This window comes from Thalassophryne amazonica, chromosome 5, assembly GCF_902500255.1.
Source record: "Thalassophryne amazonica chromosome 5, fThaAma1.1, whole genome shotgun sequence".
Lineage (NCBI taxonomy): Eukaryota > Metazoa > Chordata > Actinopteri > Batrachoidiformes > Batrachoididae > Thalassophryne > Thalassophryne amazonica.
Window position 1 is genome coordinate 77,677,307 of NC_047107.1, and position 26,169 is coordinate 77,703,475.

Here is a 26,169-nt window from a genome sequence, read left to right on the forward strand (position 1 = left end):
AGATTCCTGAAAGGTCTTCTAATATTAGTGCTGAAATTGTGAATAACATAAGAAAAATATTATCCTGATCCTGTGCAACCAATGTATATATTTAAACCAAGTCAAGCCAATAAACTTTTTTTCAGAAAGTGTAAAAATGCTTAAAGTAATATGTAGTGTCTTACAGTACTGTATCATCTGTTTGTGACTGTGGAGTCAGACTGTCTGGGTTTTGCAATTGTTCTGGATCAAAAGATCCAGGATTTCAACGACTTCCTGGACTCTGCCATCAGAAGTGCATCTGGTAAAAGTGTTGAACTTGTGGAAAGAATCACTCATCTTCCCAGTAATGTTCATGTCTCTGGGTCCACAGTCTCTCAGGTGTCTCTCAGGAGTCTCTCAGACACCTGAGAGACACCTGAGAGAAGAGTATCTAGAGGTTACTGCACAGAGTAACCCACTCTCACACCCAAGTCCTCACATTTTGACACAAATGGCTCATCTTGACCAAACATCATTCTGTGACGAGTCTGGCAGCTCCGCTGCAACACTGTATGACGTGTAGAGAAGCTAACCATAATCTTAATCATAACCAAAACATAGATGAATGTTCCCTGATGATGTGGAAGTGAAACAGATAGTTCTGTGCACTCTGTAGGAGAATTGAAGCACCTGTCCAAAAACATGTCTCCCCAAGTGTCACTAAATGACAAAATGGGGATCCCTTGCTCATTGCATCATGAAGGAAAGGGGGACTGGCCAAGTAAATGGACTGCATTTATATAGCACTTTTCCATCTGCATCAGAAGCTCAAAGCACTTTACAATTATGCCTCACATTCACCCATTCACACAGACACACACCGATGTCAGGGTGCTGCCATGCAAGGTGCTCACGACACACTGGGAGCAAATAGGGGATTAAGGTTGCCCTTAGTGATTTTCCGGTATGGCTGGGTTTTGAACCAAGGATCCTCTGGTCTGAAGCCCAATGCTTAACCACTAGACCATCGCCTCCCTGTAAAAATGTGATGACTTGGGAGTGAGAACGTGTAGCACAGAGATGTTTTGTGATGCTGCTGCTGTTGCAGGAGAACAACATAATTGTCTTTCAGATCGTGGTGCTTCCTGTCTTACTGTATGGTTGTGAGATTTGGACACTACCAAGTGACCCTGCTGGATATCTACTAGGTCTTTCTGAAGGATCCTTGCGTAACAAAGGAATGACGTTGTGACAAACAAATGATTACTTAGGGAGATGATGAGGAGTATTGCGTGCATTGTGAAGTAACTTCAGCTAGGACGTTTTGGCCATGTGGCACACATTTCTTTGTGCATGTGTTCTCAGGCTAATTGGATTCCAACGTTTCACCTGCTGCAACAGATAGATGGTAACCACATCTATCTGTTGCCTGGGTGATTGCCAGCAATTTAATGGCCATGCTCCCCACCACTTGGAGTGTTTTAATAAAATGTCCGATGTCCTCTTGGGTGCAGCTGATGAGGGTTGTGACGCGCAATGAAGGGGAGGGACTGAAACCTGCAGGACGCCTGAAGGCTGAGCCGCACTTCAGTGTCACTGCTGTCTGCTGCCAGCTTTTATCTGAAATCTGCTTCTGTCTTACAAAGACGAAAACAGGATGACCGCAGCTGCAGCAAGCTCTGAACTTGACCAGAGCTTGGTGTCTTTGAGATAAAGCCTCCGATTTGAACACTATAAGTAGGTGCAAACAAACCTGGTATGGAATGGAAACAATCCTTTAATTTTGAACAGGTCTTGAAATTTTAGTTAAAAACGATGAATAATCAGTCGATGACAGGGAGGACCATGGTCCCCACTATTCCGTCTGTCATGTTCATTTTCGGTGTGGTTGGGAACGTCATTGCCATTGTGGTTTTGTGTAAGTCTCGAAAGGAGCAGAAAGAAACTACTTTCTACACGCTGGTGTGTGGGCTGGCGGTCACGGACCTCTTGGGGACGCTGCTGGCCGTCCGGTCACTATCGCCATCTACGTGAAAGGATCGTGGCCGGGAGAGGACCCGCTGTGCCAGTATTTTGGATTCACCATGATTTTCTTCTCCCTGGCGGGGCTCAGCATCATATGTGCCATGTCGATAGAGAGATACATCGCTATCAATCATGCCTACTGCTACAAACAGCACGTGGATCAAAAAGTAGCGGGGTTTGCCCTCCTGGCGATCTACATCTCCAACGCGCTCTTCTGCGCGCTGCCCAGCATGGGCTTCGGACAGGTGAAGAAGCAGTACCCCCAAACCTGGTGTTTTCTGGAGTGGAGGAGCAACGTGAGCCGCGACGCCGCCTATTCCTACATGTATGCCGGTTTGAGTTCAGTTCTTATTCTCGCCACCGTCATCTGTAACGTTTTGGTGTGTGTGGCTTTGATCCGGATGCACCGGCGCTTTTTGCGCAAGTTGTCTCTTGGAACCGACGCTGGGCGCAGCGTGGACCCGCGGAGGAGAGGACGAAGTTTCGGACGCCTGGCAGGTGCAGAGATTCAAATGGTTATTCTGCTCATAGGCACGTCGGCAGTGGTGCTGGTCTGCTCTATTCCACTTGTTGTAAGTACTCCTTTACGCACGTTTTACGCACAGATTGACTTCAAAGCACATTCGTGTCGTGCAGTTTGAAATCGCGCGAAAGCAAATTAGTTTAGCCTACTCGAAAATGAAATTAAACATACTTTATTTCAGTTTAGAGTCAGGTTCGTGGGTATTTGGACAGCGATACAATCAGTCTTTACAGTTTCCCCTCTCAACACCAACCACAATGGGGTTGTGGACCAGTGCTTTTACAACAGTGACAATAACTTTGAACTTTAAATCTGGTCACGTGGCTGCAGCCGGAACATACACAGAGACCCTCCATAAATCATTAGACAAAACAAGAGCAATCCGAGATTTCTGACGTCCCCCAATCCGGATCCGGATCCAGATCACCTCCAAAATTCAGTGGAGCCTTCCATGTCCTAATATATATATCGGTGGTGCAAATCTGGTGAGAATCAATCAATCAATTTTTTTATATAGCGCCAAATCACAACAAACAGTTGCCCCAAGGCGCTTTATATTGTAAGGCAAGGCCATACAATAATTATGTAAAACCCAACGGTCAAAACGACCCCCTGTGAGCAAGCACTTGGCTACAGTGGGAAGGAAAAACTCCCTTTTAACAGGAAGAAACCTCCAGCAGAACCAGGCTCAGGGAGGGTCAGTCTTCTGCTGGGACTGGTTGGGCTGAGGAAAAAGACATGCTGTGGAGGGGAGCAGAGATCGATCACTAATGATTAAATGCAGAGTGGTGCATACAGAGCAAAAAGAGAAAGAAACAGTGCATCATGGGAACCCCCCAGCAGTCTACGTCTATAGCAGCATAACTAAGGGATGGTCCAGGGTCACCTGATCCAGCCCTAACTATAAGCTTTAGCAAAAAGTGAAAGTTTTATAGCCTAATCTTAAAAGTAGAGAGGGTGTCTGTCTCCCTGATCTGAATTGGGAGCTGGTTCCACAGGAGAGGGAGCCTGGAAGCTGAAGGCTCTGCCTCCCATTCTACTCTTACAAACCCTAGGAACTACAAGTAAGCCTGCAGCTGAGAGCGAAGCGCTCTATTGGGGTGATATGGTACTACGAGGGTCCCTAAGATAAGATGGGGACCTGATTATTCAAAACCTTATAAGTAAGAAGAAGAATTTTAATTCTATTCTAGAATTAACAGGAAGCCAATGAAGAGAGGCCAATATGGGTGAGATATGCTCTCTCCTTCTAGTCCCCGTCAGTACTCTAGCTGCAGCATTTTGAATTAACTGAAGGCTTTTTAGGGAACTTTTAGGACAACTTGATAATAATGAATTACAATAGTCCAGCCTAGAGGAAATAAATGCATGAATTAGTTTTTTCAGCATCACTCTGAGACAAGACCTTTCTGATTTTAGAGATATTGCGTAAATGCAAAAAAGCAGTCCTACATATTTGTTTAATATGCGCTTTGAATGACATATCCTGATCAAAAATGACTCCAAGATTTCTCACAGTATTACTAGAGGTCAGGGTAATGCCATCCAGAGTAAGGATCTGGTTAGACACCATGTTTCTAAGATTTGTGGGGCCAAGTACAATAACTTCAGTTTTATCTGAGTTTAAAAGCAGGAAATTAGAGGTCATCCATGTCTTTATGTCTGTAAGACAATCCTGCAGTTTAGCTAATTGGTGTGTGTCCTCTGGCTTCATGGATAGATAAAGCTGGGTATCATCTGCGTAACAATGACAATTTAAGCAATACCGTCTAATAATACTGCCTAAGGGAAGCATGTATAAAGTGAATAAAATTGGTCCTAGCACAGAACCTTGTGGAACTCCATAATTAACTTAGTCTGTGAAGAAGATTCCCCATTTACATGAACAAATTGTAATCTATTAGACAAATATGATTCAAAACCACCGCAGCGGCAGTGCCTTTAATACCTATGGCATGCTCTAATCTCTGTAATAAAATTTTATGGTCAACAGTATCAAAAGCAGCACTGAGGTCCAACAGAACAAGCACAGAGACAAGTCCACTGTCCGAGGCCATAAGAAGATCATTTGTAACCTTCACTAATGCTGTTTCTGTACTATGATGAATTCTAAAACCTGACTGAAACTCTTCAAATAGACCATTCCTCTGCAGATGATCAGTTAGCTGTTTTACAACTACCCTTTCACAGAATTTTTGAGAGAAAAGGAAGGTTGGAGATTGGCCTATAATTAGCTAAGATAGCTGGGTCAAGTGATGGCTTTTTAAGTAATGGTTTAATTACTGCCACCTTAAAAGCCTGTGGTACATAGCCAACTAACAAAGATAGATTGATCATATTTAAGATCGAAGCATTAAATAATGGTAGGGCTTCCTTGAGCAGCCTGGTAGGAATGGGGTCTAATAAACATGTTGATGGTTTGGATGAAGTAACTAATGAAAATAACTCAGACAGAACAATCGGAGAGAAAGAGTCTAACCAAATACTGGCATCACTGAAAGCAGCCAAAGATAACGATACGTCTTTGGGATGGTTATGAGTAATTTTTTTCTCTAATAGTTAAAATTTTGTTAGCAAAGAAAGCATGAAGTCATTACTAGTTAAAGTTAATGGAATACTCAGCTCAATAGAGCTCTGACTCTTTGTCAGCCTGGCTACAGTGCTGAAAAGAAACCTGGGGTTGTTCTTATTTTCTTCAATTAGTGATGAGTAGAAAGATGTCCTAGCTTTACGGAGGGCTTTTTTTATAGAGCAACAGACTCTTTTTCCAGGCTAAGTGAAGATCTTCTAAATTAGTGAGACGCCATTTCCTCTCCAACTTACGGGTTATCTGCTTTAAGCTGCGAGTTTGTGAGTTATACCACGGAGTCAGGCACTTCTGATTTGAAGCTCTCTTTTTCAGAGGAGCTACAGCATCCAAAGTTGTCTTCAATGAGGATGTAAAACTATTGACGAGATACTCTATCTCCCTTACAGAGTTTAGGTAGCTACTCTGCACTGTGTTGGTATATGGCATTAGAGAACATAAAGGAAGGAATCATATCCTTAAACCTAGTTACAGCGCTTTCTGAAAGACTTCTAGTGTAATGAAACTTATTCCCCACTGCTGGGTAGTCCATCAGAGTAAATGTAAATGTTATTAAGAAATGATCAGACAGAAGGGAGTTTTCTAGGGAATACTGTTAAGTCTTCTATTCCATACCATAAGTCAGAACAAGATCTAAGATATGATTAAAGGGGTGGGTGGACTCATTTACTTTTTGAGCAAAGCCAATAGAGTCTAATAATAGATTAAATGCAGTGTTGAGGCTGTCATTCCTCAGCATCTGTGTGGACTGTTCAAAATCGCCCACTATAATTATCTTATCTGAGCTAAGCACTAAGTCAGACAAAAGGTCTGAAATTCACAGAGAAACTCACAAGTAACGACCAGGTGGGCGATAGATAATAACAATAAAACATGGTTTTTGGGCACTTCCAATTTGGCATGGACAAGAATAAGAGACAAGCTTTCAAATGAATTAAAGCTCTGTCTGGGTTTTTGATTAATTAATAAGCTGGAATGGAAGATTGCTGCTAATCCCTCCTCCTCGGACCCATGCTACGAGCATTCTGACAGTTAGTGTGACTCGGGGGGTGTTGACCTCATTTAAACTAACATATTCATCCTGCTGTAACCAGGTTTCTGTTAGGCAGAATAAATCAATATGTTGATCAATTATTATATCATTTACCAACAGGGACTTAGAAGAGAGAGACCTAATGTTAATAGACCACATTTAACTGTTTTAGTCTGTGGTGCAGTTGAAGGTTGCTATATTATTTTTTTCTTTTTGAATTTTTATGCTTAAATAGATTTTTGCTGGTTGTTGGGGGTCTGGGAGCAGGCACCGTCTCTACGGGGATGGGGTAATGAGGGGATGGCAGGGGGAGAGAAGCTGCAGAGAGGTGTGTAAGACTACAACTCTGCTTCCTGGTCCCAACCCTGGATAGTCACGGTTTGGAGGATTTAAGAAAATTGGCCAGATTTCTAGAAATGAGAGCTGCTCCATCCAAAGTGGGATGGATGCCGTCTCTCCTAACAAGACCAGGTTTTCCCCAGAAGCTTTGCCAATTATCTATGAAGCCCACCTCATTTTTGGACACCACTCAGACAGCCCAGCAATTCAAGGAGAACATGCGGCTAAAACATGTCACTCCCGGTCCGATTGGGGAGGGGCCCAGAGAAAACTACAGAGTCCGACATTGTTTTTGCAAAGTTACACACCGATTTAATGTTAATTTTAGTGACCTCCGATTGGTGTAACCGGGTGTCATTACTGCCGACGTGAATTACAATCTTACCAAATTTACGCTTAGCCTTAGCCAGCAGTTTCAAATTTCCTTCAATGTCGCCTGCTCTGGCCCCCGGAAGACAATTGACTATGGTTGCTGGTGTCGCTAACTTCACATTTCTCAAAATAGAGTCGCCAATAACCAGAGTTTGATCCTCGGGGGTGTGTCGTCGAGTGGGGAAAACGGTTAGAAATGTGAACAGGTTGGCGGTGTACACGGGGCTTCTGTTTAGAACTACGCTTCCTCCTCACAGTCACCCAGTCAGCCTGCTTGGGATCTGCCAGGGGGGAACTAACGGGGCTAAGCTACCTTGGTCCGCACCGACTACAGGGGCCTGGCTAGCTGTAGAATTTTCCACAGTGCGGAGCCGAGTCTCCAATTCGCCCAGCCTGGCCTCCAAAGCTACGAATAAGCTACACTTATTACAAGTACCATGACTGCTAAAGGAGGCCGAGGATAACTAAACATTTCACACCCAGAGCAGAAAAGTGTGGGAGAGACAGGAGAAGCCGCCATGCTAAATCGGCTAAGAGCTAGTAGCTACGCTAACCTAGCGGATTCCTTAAAACACGCAAAGTGAATAATTTAGAGGTGATTCAGCAGAAGGAGTGTTTTAGTTAAGGCACGTAAAGATTACACTGGGAAACAAATCGTAATCTAGATAACTAGATCAATCTAACTGCGCAGATTAAACAGCTAACAGATACAGAAAAACACCGCTGTGCTCCGGAACAGGAGTGATACAATTACCACAGTGTTATATATATATATATATATATATATATATATATATATATATATATATATATATATATATATATATATATATATATATACACACACACACACACAAGTATGTGTGTGTATCTAGATTCTGGCTCAACATTTCCTTTATATAGGCGTTGAAGGATTTTATACATACATAAAATTTAATACATATATAAAATCCTTCAACGCCTATATAAAGTGAATGTTGAGCCAGACTCTAGATCCAGACCACCTACAATATTTAATGGAGTCTTCTATGGTCTAATATCTATCTGTGGTGAAAATTTCGTCAAAATCATTGCAGTACTTTTGAAGTAATCCTGCTAACAGACAGACAATAAATAAACACAGATTATTTTATTACATCCTTGGGCGGGACATAATAAGTACAAGGATTATTTTGGAATGCAAATGATCACTATTACAATCAGTTTTCTTTAGGGGAGTCAGGGGATGCATGCATGAACATTTTGAAGTTACTGAACCACTTTCATTATACCAATCATTAAGAGATACTGTACAACAGTGCGGTCCTGTGTTGTAAAACTGTCTGGATTTGGTGCTTCTCAAACACTTTGCTACCATGCAAGAAAAAGGTGAGTGAGGGAAGCCACCAAGGACACTCATACAACTTGGGAAGAGTTATAGGCTTCTATGACTGGAGAAACTATGCATTGTGCAACTTTTGTCTTTATCACAGCTTCATAGTGGAGTGGAGCAGAATCAGATTTCCGTACAAGAGAACGATCAAATCTTGGTGCGAGCCTCCCATGTGCCTTCTGTCAACTGTAGTTGAAATTTCATCTTCATTTCGAGAGAAATTCCCTCTCTGTGCCACTCCACAATGAAGCTGTGTTACTGGTGAAGCAACAAAGCAAAAGTTTGCACTCGGCACAGTTTTTTTCACTCACAGCAACCAGAAGTCTATGCTGCTTCAGAGTTGATATGGGTGGTCTTGGTGCTTCCCTCACTAATCTGCTGGTCACGCGGTTTTGCGAACTGCTTATGCCAGATTTACCATACAGTGCTTTATGTAATTAGTCCAAGACTAGTCAGTGACTTGGAAATGACCCTGTACCATCCCATGACTTGTCTCAAGAAAACTGGCTTGTAAAAGTGATGATGTGTACGAGGTCTATTAGAAAAGTATCCGACCTTATTATTTTTTTCAAAACCATATGGATTTGAAAGACGGTGATTGCGTCAGACAAGCTTGCAACCTTCGTGCGCTATGCGTGAGTTTTTTCCACACCTGTCGGTTGCGTCATTCACCTGTGAGAAGGGCTTGAGTGAGGAGTGGTCCACCCCCTCATCGTTTTTTTTTCATTGTTTAGGAATGGCTATCAGAGACTGCCGCTTTGCTTGATAAAAATCTTTTCAGAAACTGTGAGGCACCATCAAGTGGACACCCATTTGAGAAATTCACGATGGTTTTTGGTGAAAACTTTATGGGCTTCAAGAGATTACGAAGTGTTACTGTCCGCTTTAAGGACGGCCCAGAGCGACTGGTTGGTGCGCCGCGCTCTGAAGCCGCCATCGACAGGCTGAGCGACCATTTCATTTCTAAACGGTTGGCTGTATGGATTCCATGGACCATCGTGTGCAATTTCTCTGGTTATCACAAGAGCTGGACATCAACCATTTTCCGGCAGATTTTACTTTTAACAAGAGATTTTGTCATGGAAAGCCGAGCGGATGGCTTCGCGCATCCGATGGATTCCCTACTGGAATGAGACAAAACCGCCTCCGTTTTTGTCTACAGGACGGCTTTGAGATGGCGTTCAGACAGCTGTCGGTGGTTTTTCCATCGAGTGATTATCCGAGAAATTGTGGATGTGCCTGGACATGCCAGAACATGTCCTGTGAGGCTTCATCACGGTGTTTTTGTGCCATGCGGCACCGCCGCGACGCGCAAAGCTCCGCTCCTCTTTCCATGACAAAAACTCCTGTAACAGTGGAATGTGCTGTTCATTTCCAAACTGGACGCTGTGTTTTATCCAGGATGTCATCTGGCTAGCACAGGAATGTGAAAAGACGTGGACATCAGCACTTTTTCGGCACATTGAGACAGACGTGCGGAGGAATTCCGCGCGTCGCAAAGCAACGCCGTGATGAAGCCTCACGGGATATGTTCTGGCATGTCCAGGCACATCCACAATTTCTCAGATAATCACTCGATGGAAAAACCACTGACAGCTGTCTGAACGTCATCTCAAAGCCGTCCTGTGAGACAAAACGGAGGTGGTTTTGTCTCGTTCCAGTAGCGAATCCATCGTGATGCACGAAGCCTCTGCTCTGCTTTCCTGACAAAATCTCTTGTTAAAAGTGAAATCTGCCGGAAAATGGTTGATGTCCAGCTCTTGTGATAACCAGAGAACTTGCACACCATGGTCACGGATCCATACAGCCATCCGTTTAGAAATGAAATGGTCACTCAGACTGTCGATGGCGGCTTCGGAGTGCGACGCACCACCAGTCGCTCTGGGCCATCCTTAAAGCGACAGTAAACTCCGTAATCTCTTTGAAGCCCATAACATTTTCACCAAAAACCATCTGAATTTCTCGAATGGTGTCCACTTGGATGTGCCTCACAGTTTCTGAAAAAATTTTGATCAAGCAAAGCGGCAGTCTCTGAGCCATTCCTAAACAATGAAAAAAACGACAAGGGGGTGGACCATCCTCACTCAAAGCCTGCTCACAGGCGATTGACGCAACCGAAAGGCGTGAAAAAACTCATGCATGTGCACGAAGGTTCAAGCTTGGCTGACGCAATCACACGTGATTCAAATCCATATGGTTTTTGAAAAAATAATAAGGTTGGATACTTTTCTAATAGATCTCGTATTATATCCTTATGTTTATTTTGTCTAATTACTTAGGGACTCTGTACAAATGGCTCTCATTCCTAAGTGGTTAATGCACCATTTTTGTTAAACCCTTTGAAGGTGAAACTCTACAGTACAAGTACACCTTGATTATGTTAATCTTACTTGGTTCTTACAAAGTACAAAGTCAAACAATTTCTCAGATAAACTTATTCAAATCATGGCGAAAAACAGGCCTGGATTCTGAAAAACATGGTGGACCTTATTTCACAAAATTCTTCCCTTATTGGTTCTTTCTGGGCATAGAGGGACATCCAACAAAGCCCCTGTGCAAAACCTGTGCAATAATGGGACACATTATAATTTATATTGTGACTTGAATTTCTTTGTTCTAAGTGGTAAAACCATTTCAACCCTGATCAACATGCATGTTTAAGCAAATAATAAACTAGAAGTATACCAAACTAAGGGCCCCTTCACACATAGTACAAATATGTACAAATCATGGTGGAACAGCTCGTATGAGTGAACCACGAAAACATCGAGCCAACGGGCAGTTGTGCACGATCCCGCTGCGAAGGTATTCATGCATGCGAGCAGGAACACAATGCGAGCAGCTGATGTGGAGAAAAAATAAAAAACAGCTGTATAATTGGTGAATATCACTGGGTTGATATAAATAATACATTAAGGGGACGCAATACAGAACCCTGCGGTTAAATAACCCTGGTAAATAAAAAATAAATGCCACTCACGGGATTCGAACCTGTAAGGTCTTACCAGACAGAACTTACCACTGCGCTACTATCACGTGTCCAGTAAAGGAGGTGCGGAAAAATGCATGAAATCAACAAGGACTAACTTTTTTTTTTTAAAGAGAAAAAAAATGGCATGATAACTGAACAAATGGCAGTTGTTGCGGCGTATTTTGCTGATATGTGACTGAATGGCTATTTGTCGCACTGTTGGCTTGTCATATGGTCCTGCTGTGCGCCGCTCACAGGACACGTGTGTCCTAGTCAGATAGACGTGACATTCAGATCATCTGCTGTGTGTCCACATGAACTGACGGTCTGTTCTAGCTGTCAATGTGTGCACTCTCCGCCATCGCAAAAGTGATATTTGCTTTAATGTATTTCGACACCTTCACAGTGGACAGTTGTTATTCATGTCTGTCCAAACACAGGTATGTGTTCCAGCTGGGACGTCCAGAACCATAGATCTCGCACCCGCTTCCTGTCGGTGGACACACTCCCTGTCCACTCAGCGCACACACCAACTGTCACTGTGTCTGTGTGATGTAAGCTGTCATTGAATCTGTGGTCAGCAGCTGACAGGCACCATGATGTGCTGTGTGCGCTCTGACCTACCTGTCCATCCGGCCCCCATGTGATCATGTCTGTGCAGTATATATTTTCCACAAGTATGACCCCCCATCCCTTCACAGCCATGCCACATTGGTTTGGGGGTGCGGTGTGGGTGTGTGTGGGGGGGGGGGGGGGAGCAGCGCAACACACGTGCACACATGTGATACACATACAGACCACATGTTTGTTGCTGTTTGTAAAGCCACACTTGTGGGGCACTTAGACAAATTTCACATCCAGCTCGACAGTGATCGTCTGCTGACTGTTTTCGTGCTAATAGTGAGAATGGCCACACATTTTCTAAGTGCAAAGTGAGCGGTGTTAGATGTTCATGTTTATCACCTGGAATTTGGCTGACACCTGCCGCGAGAGGGTTTGATGACCTCTCACAGCGCACATTCTGTCTTTCAGCCACTGGTGTGTGCAAATAGTTTGTAGCAACAGGTGTACGAGGCGTTGGCAGCAGCTATGATTTTACACGTATTGCATACCATTCCTGCTTCATGCGCACTTCATGCGCAATTTGATCACATTCGTACTATGTGTGTAGGCGCCATAAGAGTATAACATTTTAGTAAGCAATTACATAATACCAAACACAATAGCAAAGAAAACACACAAATATATCTCACAATATTTCATTTGAACTCCATTGTGATTGTGCATTGAGGCAAAAAACAAAAGTCCAAATACTTATGATCCTGGCTGCACTTTTCACTTTCCTCCTCTCCTCCACACTCTCCATATTTCTGCCCTCTCTTGCAGGCACAGGTGTTTTTGAACCAGCTGTATAAGACTCCAGTGGAACTGCGACTAGACAAAAACCCTGATTTAAGAGCAATACGCTTCGCTTCCTTCAACCCTATTCTTGATCCGTGGATCTACATTCTGCTCCGCAAGGCTGTGCGGCTCAAGCTCATCGAGAAAGTCAAGTGCTTATTTTGCAGAATGGAAGCAGGGAGGCAAGAGGCAAATTTTCACTTTATCGACGCTCATCAACTGCCTTCAGCTATCGCTAAAGAAGACTCTCAGTCTGTTGTGTTCCGTGACCTGAGAGACGTCACCAGCAGCACCTCCCACACCTTCCTCTACTTGTCACAGTTAAGTGAGGTGTTCGCTGGATGTCCGAATGCAGACGGCTCTCTGGCTCTCAGCCGTCATCTGTTGGAAACTCTACAACTTGTGATTCGTGCAATCAGGGTCACATAGATGCTGAGAGCAGAGAGCGGATACACAGAATCAAGAACACGACACTTCAGGTGTCACTGAGAACTGAGATGGTGGAGGAGAAGTGCATCTGACTTATTATGACCCTCTCAGAGAAGATTCTGAGGTTCCTCTCTGAGTCCAACGTAATGACTTTTCCAGGAGGAACTGTTGAACCTGTGACAAACAGGAAAAGGGGAAAAAAAAAGTCATTGCTGAGTCTTCTCCAGAGGCCAGCAAAGAGAGAAAGAAACGGCTTTGTCATTTCTCGGTTGCAGCATGAGCTGTCTAATGATCAGCTCTGACTCTGCAAGTTTGCCATTTTGGCTCAAACACAGACGAGCCACATCTCCGTTACTCAAGTATCAGTGAGTCTGAATGTATTTAAACATTGTGGAAACCATTAAGAGAGCAGAAGGACTGAGTCACACGTAAACGTGGTAAATGAAAACAGTATTGATTTAGCGTGCTGCTGCTGGATTGCCTGGAATCAGACTCGACTGTACAGTGATCTGAAGAGCACGTTGTGGTATTTCCATGACTAGTGTACACTGTAATATCAGCTTTGTGGCAAACGTGCAAATGGGTTTTTTGTTCCACAAGTGTGTCATCTCATAATTATCTTCAGCACACAGTGAAGGAACAATGATTCCTGTGTCGTGGTTATTAAGAGGCCGTGAACTACAACACATTACGCCAGCTTGCAGTTTTTCTTTTTCCAAAAGCTGCACAATCTTTGCTCAATAAAACTGGTTCTCAGTATTGAGTATAAATTGCTACATAAAAAAACCCACTATGATGATTAATGTGTCAAAACCTTTTGTAATAAAATATTCTTCTCTAGGAGAGAAGTTCTGTTAATAAAGGCAAATGTAAAGTAAAATCTATATATATTATAACATATTATAACTTATAGGTTTTCATGTACCTCTGTGAGTGTGATGCCATTGGTCATACTTTTTAAACAGTATAATTAACTTTCTGAAACCTTCCACTTTATGTTGGGCCCAATGGAAAACTCAGTGTCGGGCATATGATAGACTGGAGGCCCATCCTGGGTGTACCCTACCTCTTGCCAAAAGACTGCTCGGGCAGGCTCCAGTAATACCCCCACCCCTCCCGCTGTGACCCTTAAACGGAATAAGCAGATATAGAAAATTAATGAATGATACTCAGAGCAAATTTCTTACAGGTTTCTATTGCTCCAATAAAATCTTTTTCTGAAAATAACTAGAAACATGTTGACTTGAGCAGGTCTGCAAACCTCTTCCACTGAAGAGATAATGAAGTTTTACCATATGTATTTAAGCATTTTTAAGACGTTACCGAATTGTTTAAAAAATTGTGAAGGAAAGGCCTAAAGAAAGATGAAACAAAAAACAACACTTGGGGCCATACATATTAAATATTATGAAGAATTTCAATTTCTCCACTCATGCCTTATGTGCTGTTCCTGGCAGCTCCTGATGTGTGTGGGTGTGTGTGTGTGTGTGTGTGTGTGTTGTGTGTGTGGTGTGTGTGTGTGTTGTGTGTGTGTGTGTGTGTGTGTGTGTGTGTGTGTGTGTGTGTGTGTGCGTGCGTGCGCCGTGCGTGCGAGCAGCATTCTATAGAGCTTTGAGCACCTGTACATGTAAACATGCTGTGGAAATTCAGCCCATTCATTTGTTGTGGTACTAATTTTTGTAAATTGTGGTTCTCCTGCAATATTATTCCCATTCTTTTTTCACCATTTTTTTTTTTTTTTATTAAGCAGGTTGACCAAAAAGATTTTTCTTTGACTTTGGGGGCTCGTAGGGAAGTACATTTTATTGAGTGCCCCTCTTTTCACTATAACAATCCTCCTTTTGCATGCAGATTGTGATATAATGGAAAAACAATACATTTGGCAGCTATGCTGTAAATATATAAAAGGCTGAGCTTGTAAACTCATTGTTGAGCCTTTCCATTCACAAGACCTTTTTGTGTCTTTGTTTCCTTGCCACAACGTGACTTTGACACCTGAATGTCACACATTGTTTTCTTGCCTTTCTTGTTTTTCACGTATGAGAGATTCTGTACATAATTCTGAAAGTCAGTCTGCTGAAATTGCACAGAAACAGTACAATGGAATTTGTTTGGAGTTTTCATTCGGATGTGATGCTGCAGCTGCAGGAAATACTGCAGTAGTTGACTTTTGAAGAGCTTCATATTATTTTGACCCAATGTGTTAACTTATGCACTTTATTTTACTGAGTAGGATGAAACATATGGATGTTTTTTGAAATCACAAGGAAATGCAGTATAGTTTCATTTGCTGATGACACGTTTTCATTACTGTAAACTTGACAGTTATATGTGAGTTGTAAAAGTGAATTTATTAAAATGTTAACAGCTGTGTGAGCTGCAGTAAAAGTGAATTTATTAAAAATGTTAACAGCTGTGTGAGCTGCATATTTAATATTACACAGTTTACACCAGATGCTTTTCCTGGTGTGACTTTCCTCATTTAGCCGGGTTTGAGGCTGGCACTCAGAAGGTACTGGTTGGTGCACCCCGACATGCAGGAGGCCGGTGTGACAGAAGAAGTTTGCAGGTCAAGGTTGAGATGGCCATGGATGATCTGCTATAGCCGGCTGGACCCACTGGACCAGTAGATGTGGACATGAGAAGAGCGAACTGCTTCATCATTCATGTCATTTCAACATTGTATGTTTGTGACTGACATGGATCATCTACAGAGGAACAGACGGATCATATTTGTTATTGCCCGCTTGATAATAGGTATTCAATAAAATGTGGTGTTTTATATGGTGTGTGGGTTGATTTTTTTTTTTAAATACGTCCATGTTCTTCCTGATGTGAGGCAGTTTCCTGCAGCTTTTACAGGACAGCAATTGTAGCTCAGTGGTAAAGTTTTTATTGTGTGTGTGTATGTATATATACGTATATGTAAGTCCCTTTGGCTGCTCCCTTGTTTGCACTCGGGGTCTCCACAGCAAATCCAAGGTGGATCTGCATGTTGAATTGGCACAGGTTTTATGCCAGATGCCCTTCCTGACGGAACTCCACATTACTTGGAGAAATATGGCAGGGGTGGGATTTGAACCCGGAGCCTTCTGAACTGAAACCAAGTGCATTAAGCACTTGGCCACCACCCCTATATATGTATATATATATATATATATATATATATATATATATATATATATATCTCGTATATACAAGGTCTGTGAGAAAGTAATGGACCTTTTTTATTTTTTTTTCAAAAACTATATGGATTTGAATCACGTGTGATTACATCAGACAAGCTTGAACCATCGTGGGCATGCAAGAGTTTTTTCACGCCTGTCGGTTACGTCATTCGCCTGTGGGCTGGCTTTGAGTGAGGAGTGGTCCACCCCTCCCGTCGGAATCTCTTTGTCTGAGAACTTCCTGAGAGACTGACGCTTTGCTTGATCAAAATTTTTTCAAAAACTGTGAGGCACATCGAAGTGGACACCATTCGAGAAATTCAGCTGGTTTTCTGTGAAAATTTTAACGGCTGATGAGAGATTATGGACTGTTGCTGTCGCCTTAAGGACTTCCACAGAGCGGGACGTTGCGACGCGCCCTGAGCCGCCGCTGTCTGCCTGTTTCGAGCTGAAAGCTTCCAAATTTAAGCCTCTGTTGACCCAGGACGTCGTGACAGAACAGAGAACTTTCAGAAGAGGTTGGGATCAGCAGTTTATCCAGACATTCCACTGTTAAAGGAGATTTTGTAATGAAAGAAAGTGCGGACGGGTCCGCGCATCGGGACGCAGCCGGCGCCGCGCGCCGCCACAGGAAAAACACCTCCGTTGGAAGCCTTAAGGACAAGTTGGAACATGTCCAGCTGTTAAACAATTTCTCAGATACTCACTTAACTGAAAGCCATCAAAAGCCGCCTGGTTTTTACAAATGGTTATCAACACGGAGGTGTTTTTTCCTGTGCAGCTGCACCACGCCGGCTGCATCCCGACCGCAGACCCATCCGCACGTCTTTCATTAATAAAAATCTCCTTTAACAGTGCAATGTCTGGATAAACTGCTGATCCCGACCTCTTCTGAAAGTTCTCTGTTCTCTCACGACGTCCTGGGTGAACAGAGGCTTAAATTTGGAAGCTTTCAGCTCGAAACAGGCAGACGAGGGCGGCTCAGGGTGCGTTGCGATGTCCCCACTCCGTGGGCAGTCCTTAAGCGACAGCAACAGTTCATAATCTCTCATCAGCCGTTAAATTTTCACAGAAAACCAGCTGAATTTCTCGAATGGTGTCCACTTCGATGTGCCTCACAGTTTTTGAAAAAATTTTGATCAAGCAAAGCGTCAGTCTTTCAGGAAGTTCTCAGACAGAGATTCTGATGGGAGGGGTAGACCACTCCTCACTCAAAGCCAGCCCACAGGTGAATGACGTAACCGGACAGGCGTGAAAAAACTCACGCATGTGCACGAGGCTTCAAGGTTGTCTGATGTAATCGCACGTGATTCAAATCCATATAGTTTTTGAAAAAATAAAAGGTACGTTACTTTTTATCACAGACCTCGTATATACTCGTGTGTGTATATATTATATAATATATGCGAACCGTCACACCAGCATCGTAAACGCCTGCCTGTCAGCATGATGTTTCATGGTTCGCTCATACAAGCTGCCCCGACGGGTGCACTCTGTGTGAAGGGGCCCTAAAGCATTGTAGTTAAGAATAGGTATCATATGTACAGTGTGTACAGAGTGTTAGAATAAGTCCAGTGTGTGTGCAGTGAAGCAGGTTTAATAGAACCAATGCAGTTTGTAGGCCTGGAATATACATAAGTAAATATATACACACTTACGGGAGGAGGGCAGATGGTCCAGTCTAACACAGGGTCATTAGGGTCATTCCATCTGAATCACCCCAGTTTTGAAAAAAAAATCCAGGTCACCCCTCAGCTTTATTCTGTCAATTCTATATGTTAATCACATTCCACAGGTAGGGTGAAATGCCAAATAGTAGGTCTATATCTTGAAACCTTTTGAAGTTACAGCCTTTGGGAAATTTTTGTGAAGTTTTCACATATCACAAAAAACGGTGTTTTTCTACCTACTTTGCACGTTATAATAAGCTCCCTATATGCCCTTGCAGCTTTGAAACTGTTCACGCCAGGCTAACTTTTGGTGTAGAGTTTGGAAATTGTGGCAGTTTTGTATATCTAGTGTGATCTGCCTTACACAACGGCCTCAAAATGATAGAAACATGTCATTCGTATCTTTGATTAGTTCAAAATCAAAGAATATACCAGCTATGGCTACAGAATGTTTTGTATGATGGTTTGTGATATAATGGAACCTATTTACATATTTAAATGATATGGCCTGGTTGGGAAGGTGTCGTAGCACGGACCCACAACAGGGGGCGCAAATGAACGGACAATGAGTAAGCCAAAAGGTAACAATTTAATGTTTGTGATAATACACAACGAAACGTGTCGTAATTTTCACAGTCAATAAACACCAGGTGATTGTGGGCAGGCTCGAGATAGAAGACGCCCGACGAGAGAGAAGCCGCGTCCCACACGGCTTCCACCACCAACGGTCTGAAGAACACCGGAGCCCGCCTAGTCCCGAGTCCCCAGGTGGCCTCTGTCTTCGACTGTCGACCCTGTACTGCTGGCAGAAAGCAGAAATATGATGTGTGAGTGTGAGTCCGCACACTCAGTAATTTACAGTCCAGACACCGTTAGGAGGGAGCACCTCCACCTCCAAATCACACACACTCGTGCAGCTCCTGTTTGTCCCTCTTCTGGGTCTTCACAGGTAATGCGACTGCACACAGAACAATGTTAGACAACGTATTAGTCAGCAGAGAAATTACCTTGGTACTGGTAGTCGATTTCTCGGCGGGGAGGTGGAGTTGCAGTCCGGCTTTTATGGTGGTGATGATAAAACGAGTGACAGCTGTCACTTCTTCTGGGTCTGGCGCCCTCTCGTGCTTGGAGCCCGCACTCCAAGCAGGGCGCCCTCTGGTGGTGGTGGGCCAGCAGTACCTCCTCTTCAGCGGCCCACACAACAATGCCAGGTTGTTTTAACAAAATTTATAGATCTTGAAAAAAAAATGCAAATTTTTAAAAGTGTCAAAATATGCCAATTTTCATCACCCCGGATGCCAATGTGGACAGTTGACTATCATATTCATATTTTAACCATATATTCTTACATATCTCAAGATGATATGCTACAAATATGGTGTTATCGAGCCTCCTTCGGTGTGATTTTGTCTTCAAATCAGTATGTAGTCAGATTTTTTTTTTCTGGCAGAATCATGATAACAAATATGCAATGTGAAAAAAACCTTACAGACTATCTTACTCATACACAAATTTCATTGTTTTACTTAATAAATTGCCAAAATGATATAATCTCAACTCATATTTATTGTTTAGATTTTAAAATCACACTTGTCATGTAGAACTTTAAAACATATATGCTCACATTTACATGATTATATAAATACATAGTTTGAATATCTTTCTTGTTAAATTAGTTGGTAAACCATCTCTTATTTACTCATAAATTGATTTTGAGTGATCTATTTATTGTGTTACACTGGTATACAGAATTAAAAGTGAATTTGGTATTCTTTGCATTGCTGTTTGCTGACAGCAGTACGTGTCTGTGCTTGTTTCTTCACAGCACATGACATCATGTGGGGGGAAATGTGTGGTTACAAGAAGTATGAAGTATTGCCCAATGCTCAGCGACCTAATCCCAGCATGACCTAATTCTCTTAAAATAGATATTTTGCCTTTTTTTTTTTGTCTATTTTAAACATAATGGGAATATGGTTATTATGGTTCTCCCAATTTCTAGTGACGCAACCAAGGTGTTACTCAATATTCATGAAGTGACCTAATCCCAAGATGTCCAGATCCACACAAAATAGCCAGTGTGTCATGCTATATGTCGTTTTATAATCACAAGAAGGAAGCTACACACCATGTTTGCCACCACATTATCTTCAGATATATAATATATGGTAAAATATGAATATGATAGTCAACTTTCCACATTGCCATCTGGGGTGATGAAAATTTCCATATTTGACACTTTTTCAAAGTTATCATTTTTTTCCAACAACTGTAAATTTTGTTAAAACAACCTGGTGTATCATTTCAATATGTGCCATCAAAGATACGAATGACATGTAAAATTTTGGGTTTTCTACCATTTTGAGTCCTTTGTGGAAGGCAGATCACACTAGATACACCAAAACTGCCAATATTTCTAAACTCTACACCAAAGGTTAGCCTGGCTTGAGCAGTTTCAAAGCTGTGAGGCCCAGACCTAATATTTGGCATTTCACCCTAATGTTGGAATGTGATTAACATATAAAATTGACTAAATAAAGCTGAGGGGTGACCTGGGAGCCTCTGGGTGACATGAGATGGAATGACCCCACAGGGCTCTTCAACTCATTTTAGAAAGGGCCGAGAGGGTGCAGGTTTTCTTTGCAACCACACACTCCACCAGGTGATTTAATGATTAACCGATTCCATCTGCTCAAAGTGATGTCAATCAGTGAGATCTTTTGTGAATAATGTGGTTTTAACGTTGTGCACATACACTCAAACACTCGTCTGTACTTGGGTGTATTAGGCAATGACTGGCATACTCAGCAATTATCGATTACACTTATTTGTAAATGGCCATATAATAGTATTTAATATGAATTTTGTCTGCTATTTTAATAAATTGAGCCAAAAATTGTAAATTTTACTGTTTGAAAACAAGCATGACCTTTGACATAGCTATCATGTTGCCAGCATGAAGTGAAAGTTAGTTAATCATAAGAACACAAAGCTTTTCATTCTTTTTTTGATGAGGTTGATGACATCATCTCATGATCTCATAATCTTGTTTGTCTGATGATGAGTACAGATAAACAGACTTTCAAAGATGATACAGAAAATAAGGAGGAATATTGAGTACAGAGCCATGTGTCAAACAACTGAAATCACACACACGCAACGATACACAGATCGGTTACAGGAAAAGAAAAAAGTCAACCCATCTGGAAAAAAAAAAAAAAAAAACCCTCATTCCTAAAACTACAAATGCAATCTGAGACTCCACTACAAGCAATTAATATTACTCAAGCAGGGCAGCGTCTTAGAAATCAGCATACAGTGATGAGACAGTGTGAGAGTGCTCTCCAGACTATGAGAACAACAGGCGTGAACCGAATTACACCTTATGAATGTTGCAGGAAGTCATGGTGCAAGGAACAGTCTCACCAACACTGCTTTGATCCTTTCATCAGTCTGCCGTACTTCATTAAAAGTATCGACGGATGCCCAGTGAGACTGACATTTAAAAGTCATCAAGGTTCTCTGATCACATGCGGTACGAACTCTGTGACATCACGCCTCACAGGGAAACAACAGAAAGTCAGGATGTTTAATTTTTTTGGATGTGTTAAGGGTGCAGATGGTGTGATGTGGAGGAAACCTCTGAAGCTGCTTTGCATCAGTCAGTGCTGCGAACTCATCTCTGTGCACACTGATATACAGCAGAAAGCACCCGCGGCGTCAGCAGTCACCTCCTGTTGGAAAGAACATAAAACAACCTACAATAGCTATAATTATGATCATATAGAAAATATTATCACATCTGTATTATTGACGACATACTGTGTACACAACTGTGTACTCCTTTGTGCTCCTGTGTGTAGAAAAGAGGACGTGTGCACGATTCATGTCATACATCCTTCAATAATCAAAGGTCTTTTTCTTATGTGATGATTTGTTTTTTCTCTACAGTACTTGTTGAAGTTGATGAGCTAATTATGAGTTGCAATCGCTTTTTATCTTTAGTACTTGTTAATAGTATCGGTGTGTGTTTCCCATCTGGCTCTGTTGTGGTTTATTAAAATTTGAAATGGGTACATTTAGCTTCAGGCAATTTCAGACTGAATTTTGTTAACCTTGGGTTATTTCCAGAGTGTGTCTCTATTATTTTGAAATTGAAATATGCACTTCTGGGGTCAGATAGGAGTAGGGGCCACTGCAAGGTGCTCTCTCTGTGTGATTTTCTGTCTACTATTTGAGCCTTCACTTTCTGTTAAATTTGAATGATATATATAAATTTCAAATAAATATCTTTCAAATAAATGTGAATGATATTATAACTGGGCAGCTTAGTGGTTGGTACTGTTGCCTCACAGCTGATCCCAGGTTGTCTTCCCTCCTGGCCCTTTCTGTGTGGAGCTTGCATGTTCTCCCCGCATTTACGTGGGTACAATTCAGGACAATTTTATGATAACACACCTTCAATATCAGGACACTGGGAGAAACGAGGACATTTTTCACATCCTCATTTTTCCGAGCACTCTAAAGCCTTCTAGACCCCCCCCAAACATGCTCCCAGACCAAAAATCTCAGATGTCCTAAAATATCACAATTTTTGGAAAATACGTGTGTAAGTGTGTTTATCGTTTTTTGCTCATCTTCAATTTCACCACCTGGTGGCCAGTTTTGAAACTTACTTTTCACACACTTTCAGTGTGACGTTATTGTACTCATAAGTCACATAAACCTGACAGTGTCCTCAAATGTAGCATAAAAATCAGGTATGACCAAAATATAGCCCTAGCCAAAATCTAAACAGATGGACATATTCCTGGAATGAGTTTGATTCCCAGGCCTCAGGGACCTTGGGAAAGGCATGATCCCATTTTTCACATTTCTGTCATATGTCCTGATATGTCGTGAAAACGTGCGTGTGTGTGTGTGTGTGTGTGTGTGTGTGTGAGAGAGAGAGAGAGAGAGAGAGAGAGAGAGAGAGAGAGAGAGAGAGAGAGAGAGACTGTTTGTCTATATGTGACACTACCGTAGACTGGTAGTCCAGTCCTCTTTATTTGCTCCTTCTCCATCAGATGGCTCACATTTTCTGCAGCTCTGCTCAGAACTGCCCAAGTGCTGAAACAACAAAGTGAACAGCTCCAGAGTACAAATTAGTGACTGTCCTCACTGATAAATCCCACACAAGTACACAGTATGTTTAAAATGGTGAACTTGTCTTCTGTCCCTTTTTCAGTTATTTTGCCATTGTCAAGATGTCTTTCTGCTAAAATAATTAGACAACAGTGTTGTGTGGGCCGCCAGAAGAAGCGGTACTGCTGGCCCACCACCAGAGGGCGCCCTGCCTGAAGTGCGGGCTTCAGGCACGAGAGGGCGCTGCCATCACGGACACAGCCGGGGGTGACAACTGTCACTCATTATCTCATGACAGCTGTCACCCATCTACGCTTCATCATACTACTCCATAAAACCCGGACGTCATCTCCACCTCATTGCCGAGATATCATCTACCTGTGAAGGTAATTCTCTGCTAAACTGAAAACACTGACTAATAGTCTGAACTTCTTTGCAGCTGTTTTCCTGTAAGTGTTTCCTTATCTGTGGGATTGGCGTTTGGTGTGATCAGCGACGGCTTCGCTTCACACTCCAACCAGATAAGTGGTTAACAGGAGCTGCACGAGTGTGTGATTAGAGGTGGAGGTGACTTTCCACCTTCTGACTGTTTTTGTTACTGGGTGTGCACACACCCGCATCTCACTGTTTGTGCTTCTCATCAGCAGTACCAGATCCGACAGTCTGGGACGGTGATCACCCTGGAATTCGGGACTTGGCGGCTCCAGTATTCACCAGGTTCGGTGGCGGCGGAAATCGTGTGGTTCCGGCTCTTCTCAGGACAGACGTCTTCTATCCTCGAGCCTGCCCACACGTCACCTTTGTGTATTGACTGCTATCATATTCTGAGATTGTCTGTATAGTCGTTGTGCACATTCACAACATTAAATTGTTACCTGTTGGCTCATCTATTGACCGTTCATTTGCGCCCCCTGTTGTGGGTCTGTGTCACTACACTTTCCCCAACAAACAGTGTGTAAATTGTGTAGCTGAGTATCAGTGGTGGGCACAGTTCCTTTTCAAGATAACTTTGAAAACCATTAGCGGACCAATTAGCTTCCGATAAACTTAGTTCCGATAATTTGTAGACCGCTAACATGTTTTTGCTGGCATAGTGAATAAAGCTTAACAGTTAAAAACACTTGTGAAGTCTGAAATCAAAGATTTTAATCCCTGCCTATTATGTGTTTTGTAACAGACAGCTATGAGTGGTACAGCTCTATCCTCTACAGGCAGAAGAGAGCTGACTACCAGACAGAAAGAAAGAGGGAGGAAGGAGAAAAAAAAGATAATTTCTCTTCACACCATACAGACACACTGGCATATCACACAAGTCATGCACAGGCAGACAGTTTTGACTTATGGTTAAAATTTTAAACAAACTAATTCTGGACAAGTCATTGAAATTAAATCTGTCATTTTATAAAGTGAAAATATCAGCTATATGTTTTAGTTTTAATGTAATGTACTCATTTTGAAGGTTTTAGCATTAAGACACACATGCCACCATGCATTATGGGTAAATTAGTTTTCTGACAAGTGGTTGGTTGGTCAGTAACGCACAACTTACTGAAACGTGGTGCGTTTTACAAATAAATCTGTATTTGTAAATATGTCATTTTTTCATTTGTAAAAAAAGGCAATTTGAAAACTAAAAATTTGGTTTAAGTGGATTCAGCACTTTTAGCAAATGTGTGGCAGCAATTGTATTCACCCTGCCATGAACACTGCCATCTACTGGCAGTTGGCCCAATTTCAACTGGGCCAATGGGAAAATAAATGCGTGGGGGCCTTCTTGCTCCAAGAATTGTCTGATTAAGATCTGTTCTCCTCCATCAAATGCTATTCCTGATCTTGTGGAGGTACCATCTTGTTATTATGACTTCGCATCAGTGTTCATCAAAGTTAAGGCTAAATTGTTGCCTCCTCATCACATTTACGACTATACCCAGACAGCAAATAGATCCGGGCCGGATGTAGTCCAACATCTGGTACCAATCCTGAAAACAGATCCAGTCCAGACAGTTTTTGCACCCTGGCCCAGATCCGGCATGGCTCCGCTTTACAGTTCTGGAACAGATCCGGACCAGATCTGAACTGGATCTGCAAAAGACCAACCGTGTACAGAACATATCTGGCACAGATCTGGGGCAGATGTGGACCGCATCACAGCACCGTGGCAGGAACAAGTTTTACAGGGGTAAGTTCTGTGGATCCGAGGAAACTGATTTGTATCTATAACACACAGATCAGTGTCCCTGGACTTGTAAAACTTAATTGTCGTAAAGAAACAAACCGCTTTGCAATAAGCATTTAAAAAAAACCTCAGTGACGATCACGACTGCAGAGTACAGAGTTTATAACCGCTAATGGATAGTTTCTGCCGAGTGCAGATAAAATTGCTTATCGTTATGCCCCATGTTCCTGCCACGGTGCTGTGATGCGGACCACATCTGACCCAGATCTGTGCCAGATATGGTCTGTAAACGGTTGGTGTTTTGCGGATCCAGTTCAGATCTGGTCCGGATCTGTTCCAGCACTGTAAAGCGGAGCCGTGCCGGATCTGGGCCAGGGTGCAAAAACTGTCTGGACCGGATCTGTTTCAGGATTGGTACCAGATGTTGGACTACATCCGGCCCGGATCTATTTGCTGTCTGGGTACTTGCAATATTCTTCCAACTTCTTGTTTTATCTCCACCATCACCTGGGAAATAGAATCCCGGGTAAAAGCTGCTCTAGGGAATAGAGCACCTGCGTACCTGCTAAATGTCCACCGGGCAAGTTCGTTCTGGCTTCTCTCAGGGGGAGGTGATTAACTGGGGTCACAGTAGCCATTTTGCTTGCCATCCCGGTAAAAAAAAACTGTCTTTGTTGTACAACAACGTTTCTGGTGGCCACATATGGTCACAGATGTTACTGAGTTTGTGAATGCCTGTCAGACCTGCGCTAAGCATAAGTCCTCAACACATCCACCAGCCAGAACCTTATTACCTCTGTCTATCCCTAGACAAACCTGGACTCACATCTTTGTAGACTTTGTCCCTGGACTTCCACCATCTAAGGGACACATGGTCATTCTGACTGTAGTCGATCGATTATCCAAAATGTGTCATTTTGTGCCATTGCTTAAGTTATCTTCTGCCAAGGAATTAGCTGAGATTTTGCTCACTCACGTGTTTTGTCTCCATGGTTTCCCACAGGATATCGTCTCTGACC

At 42.6% G+C, this 26,169-nt stretch overlaps 1 protein-coding gene across 1 annotated transcript; it reads left to right on the forward strand.

Annotated features, from left to right (window-relative positions):
* Window positions 1-1,698: 1,698 nt before the first annotated feature.
* ptger4a (prostaglandin E receptor 4 (subtype EP4) a) lies at window positions 1,699-13,883 on the forward strand. Its single transcript, XM_034170586.1, is given in 5 exon segments — window positions 1,699-1,966; window positions 1,969-2,558; window positions 12,570-12,927; window positions 12,930-13,186; window positions 13,257-13,883. Coding segments are annotated over 4 exon segments (1,314 nt in total). The 5' UTR covers window positions 1,699-1,776; the 3' UTR covers window positions 13,106-13,186; window positions 13,257-13,883.
* The last annotated feature ends 12,286 nt before the right edge of the window (window positions 13,884-26,169 follow it).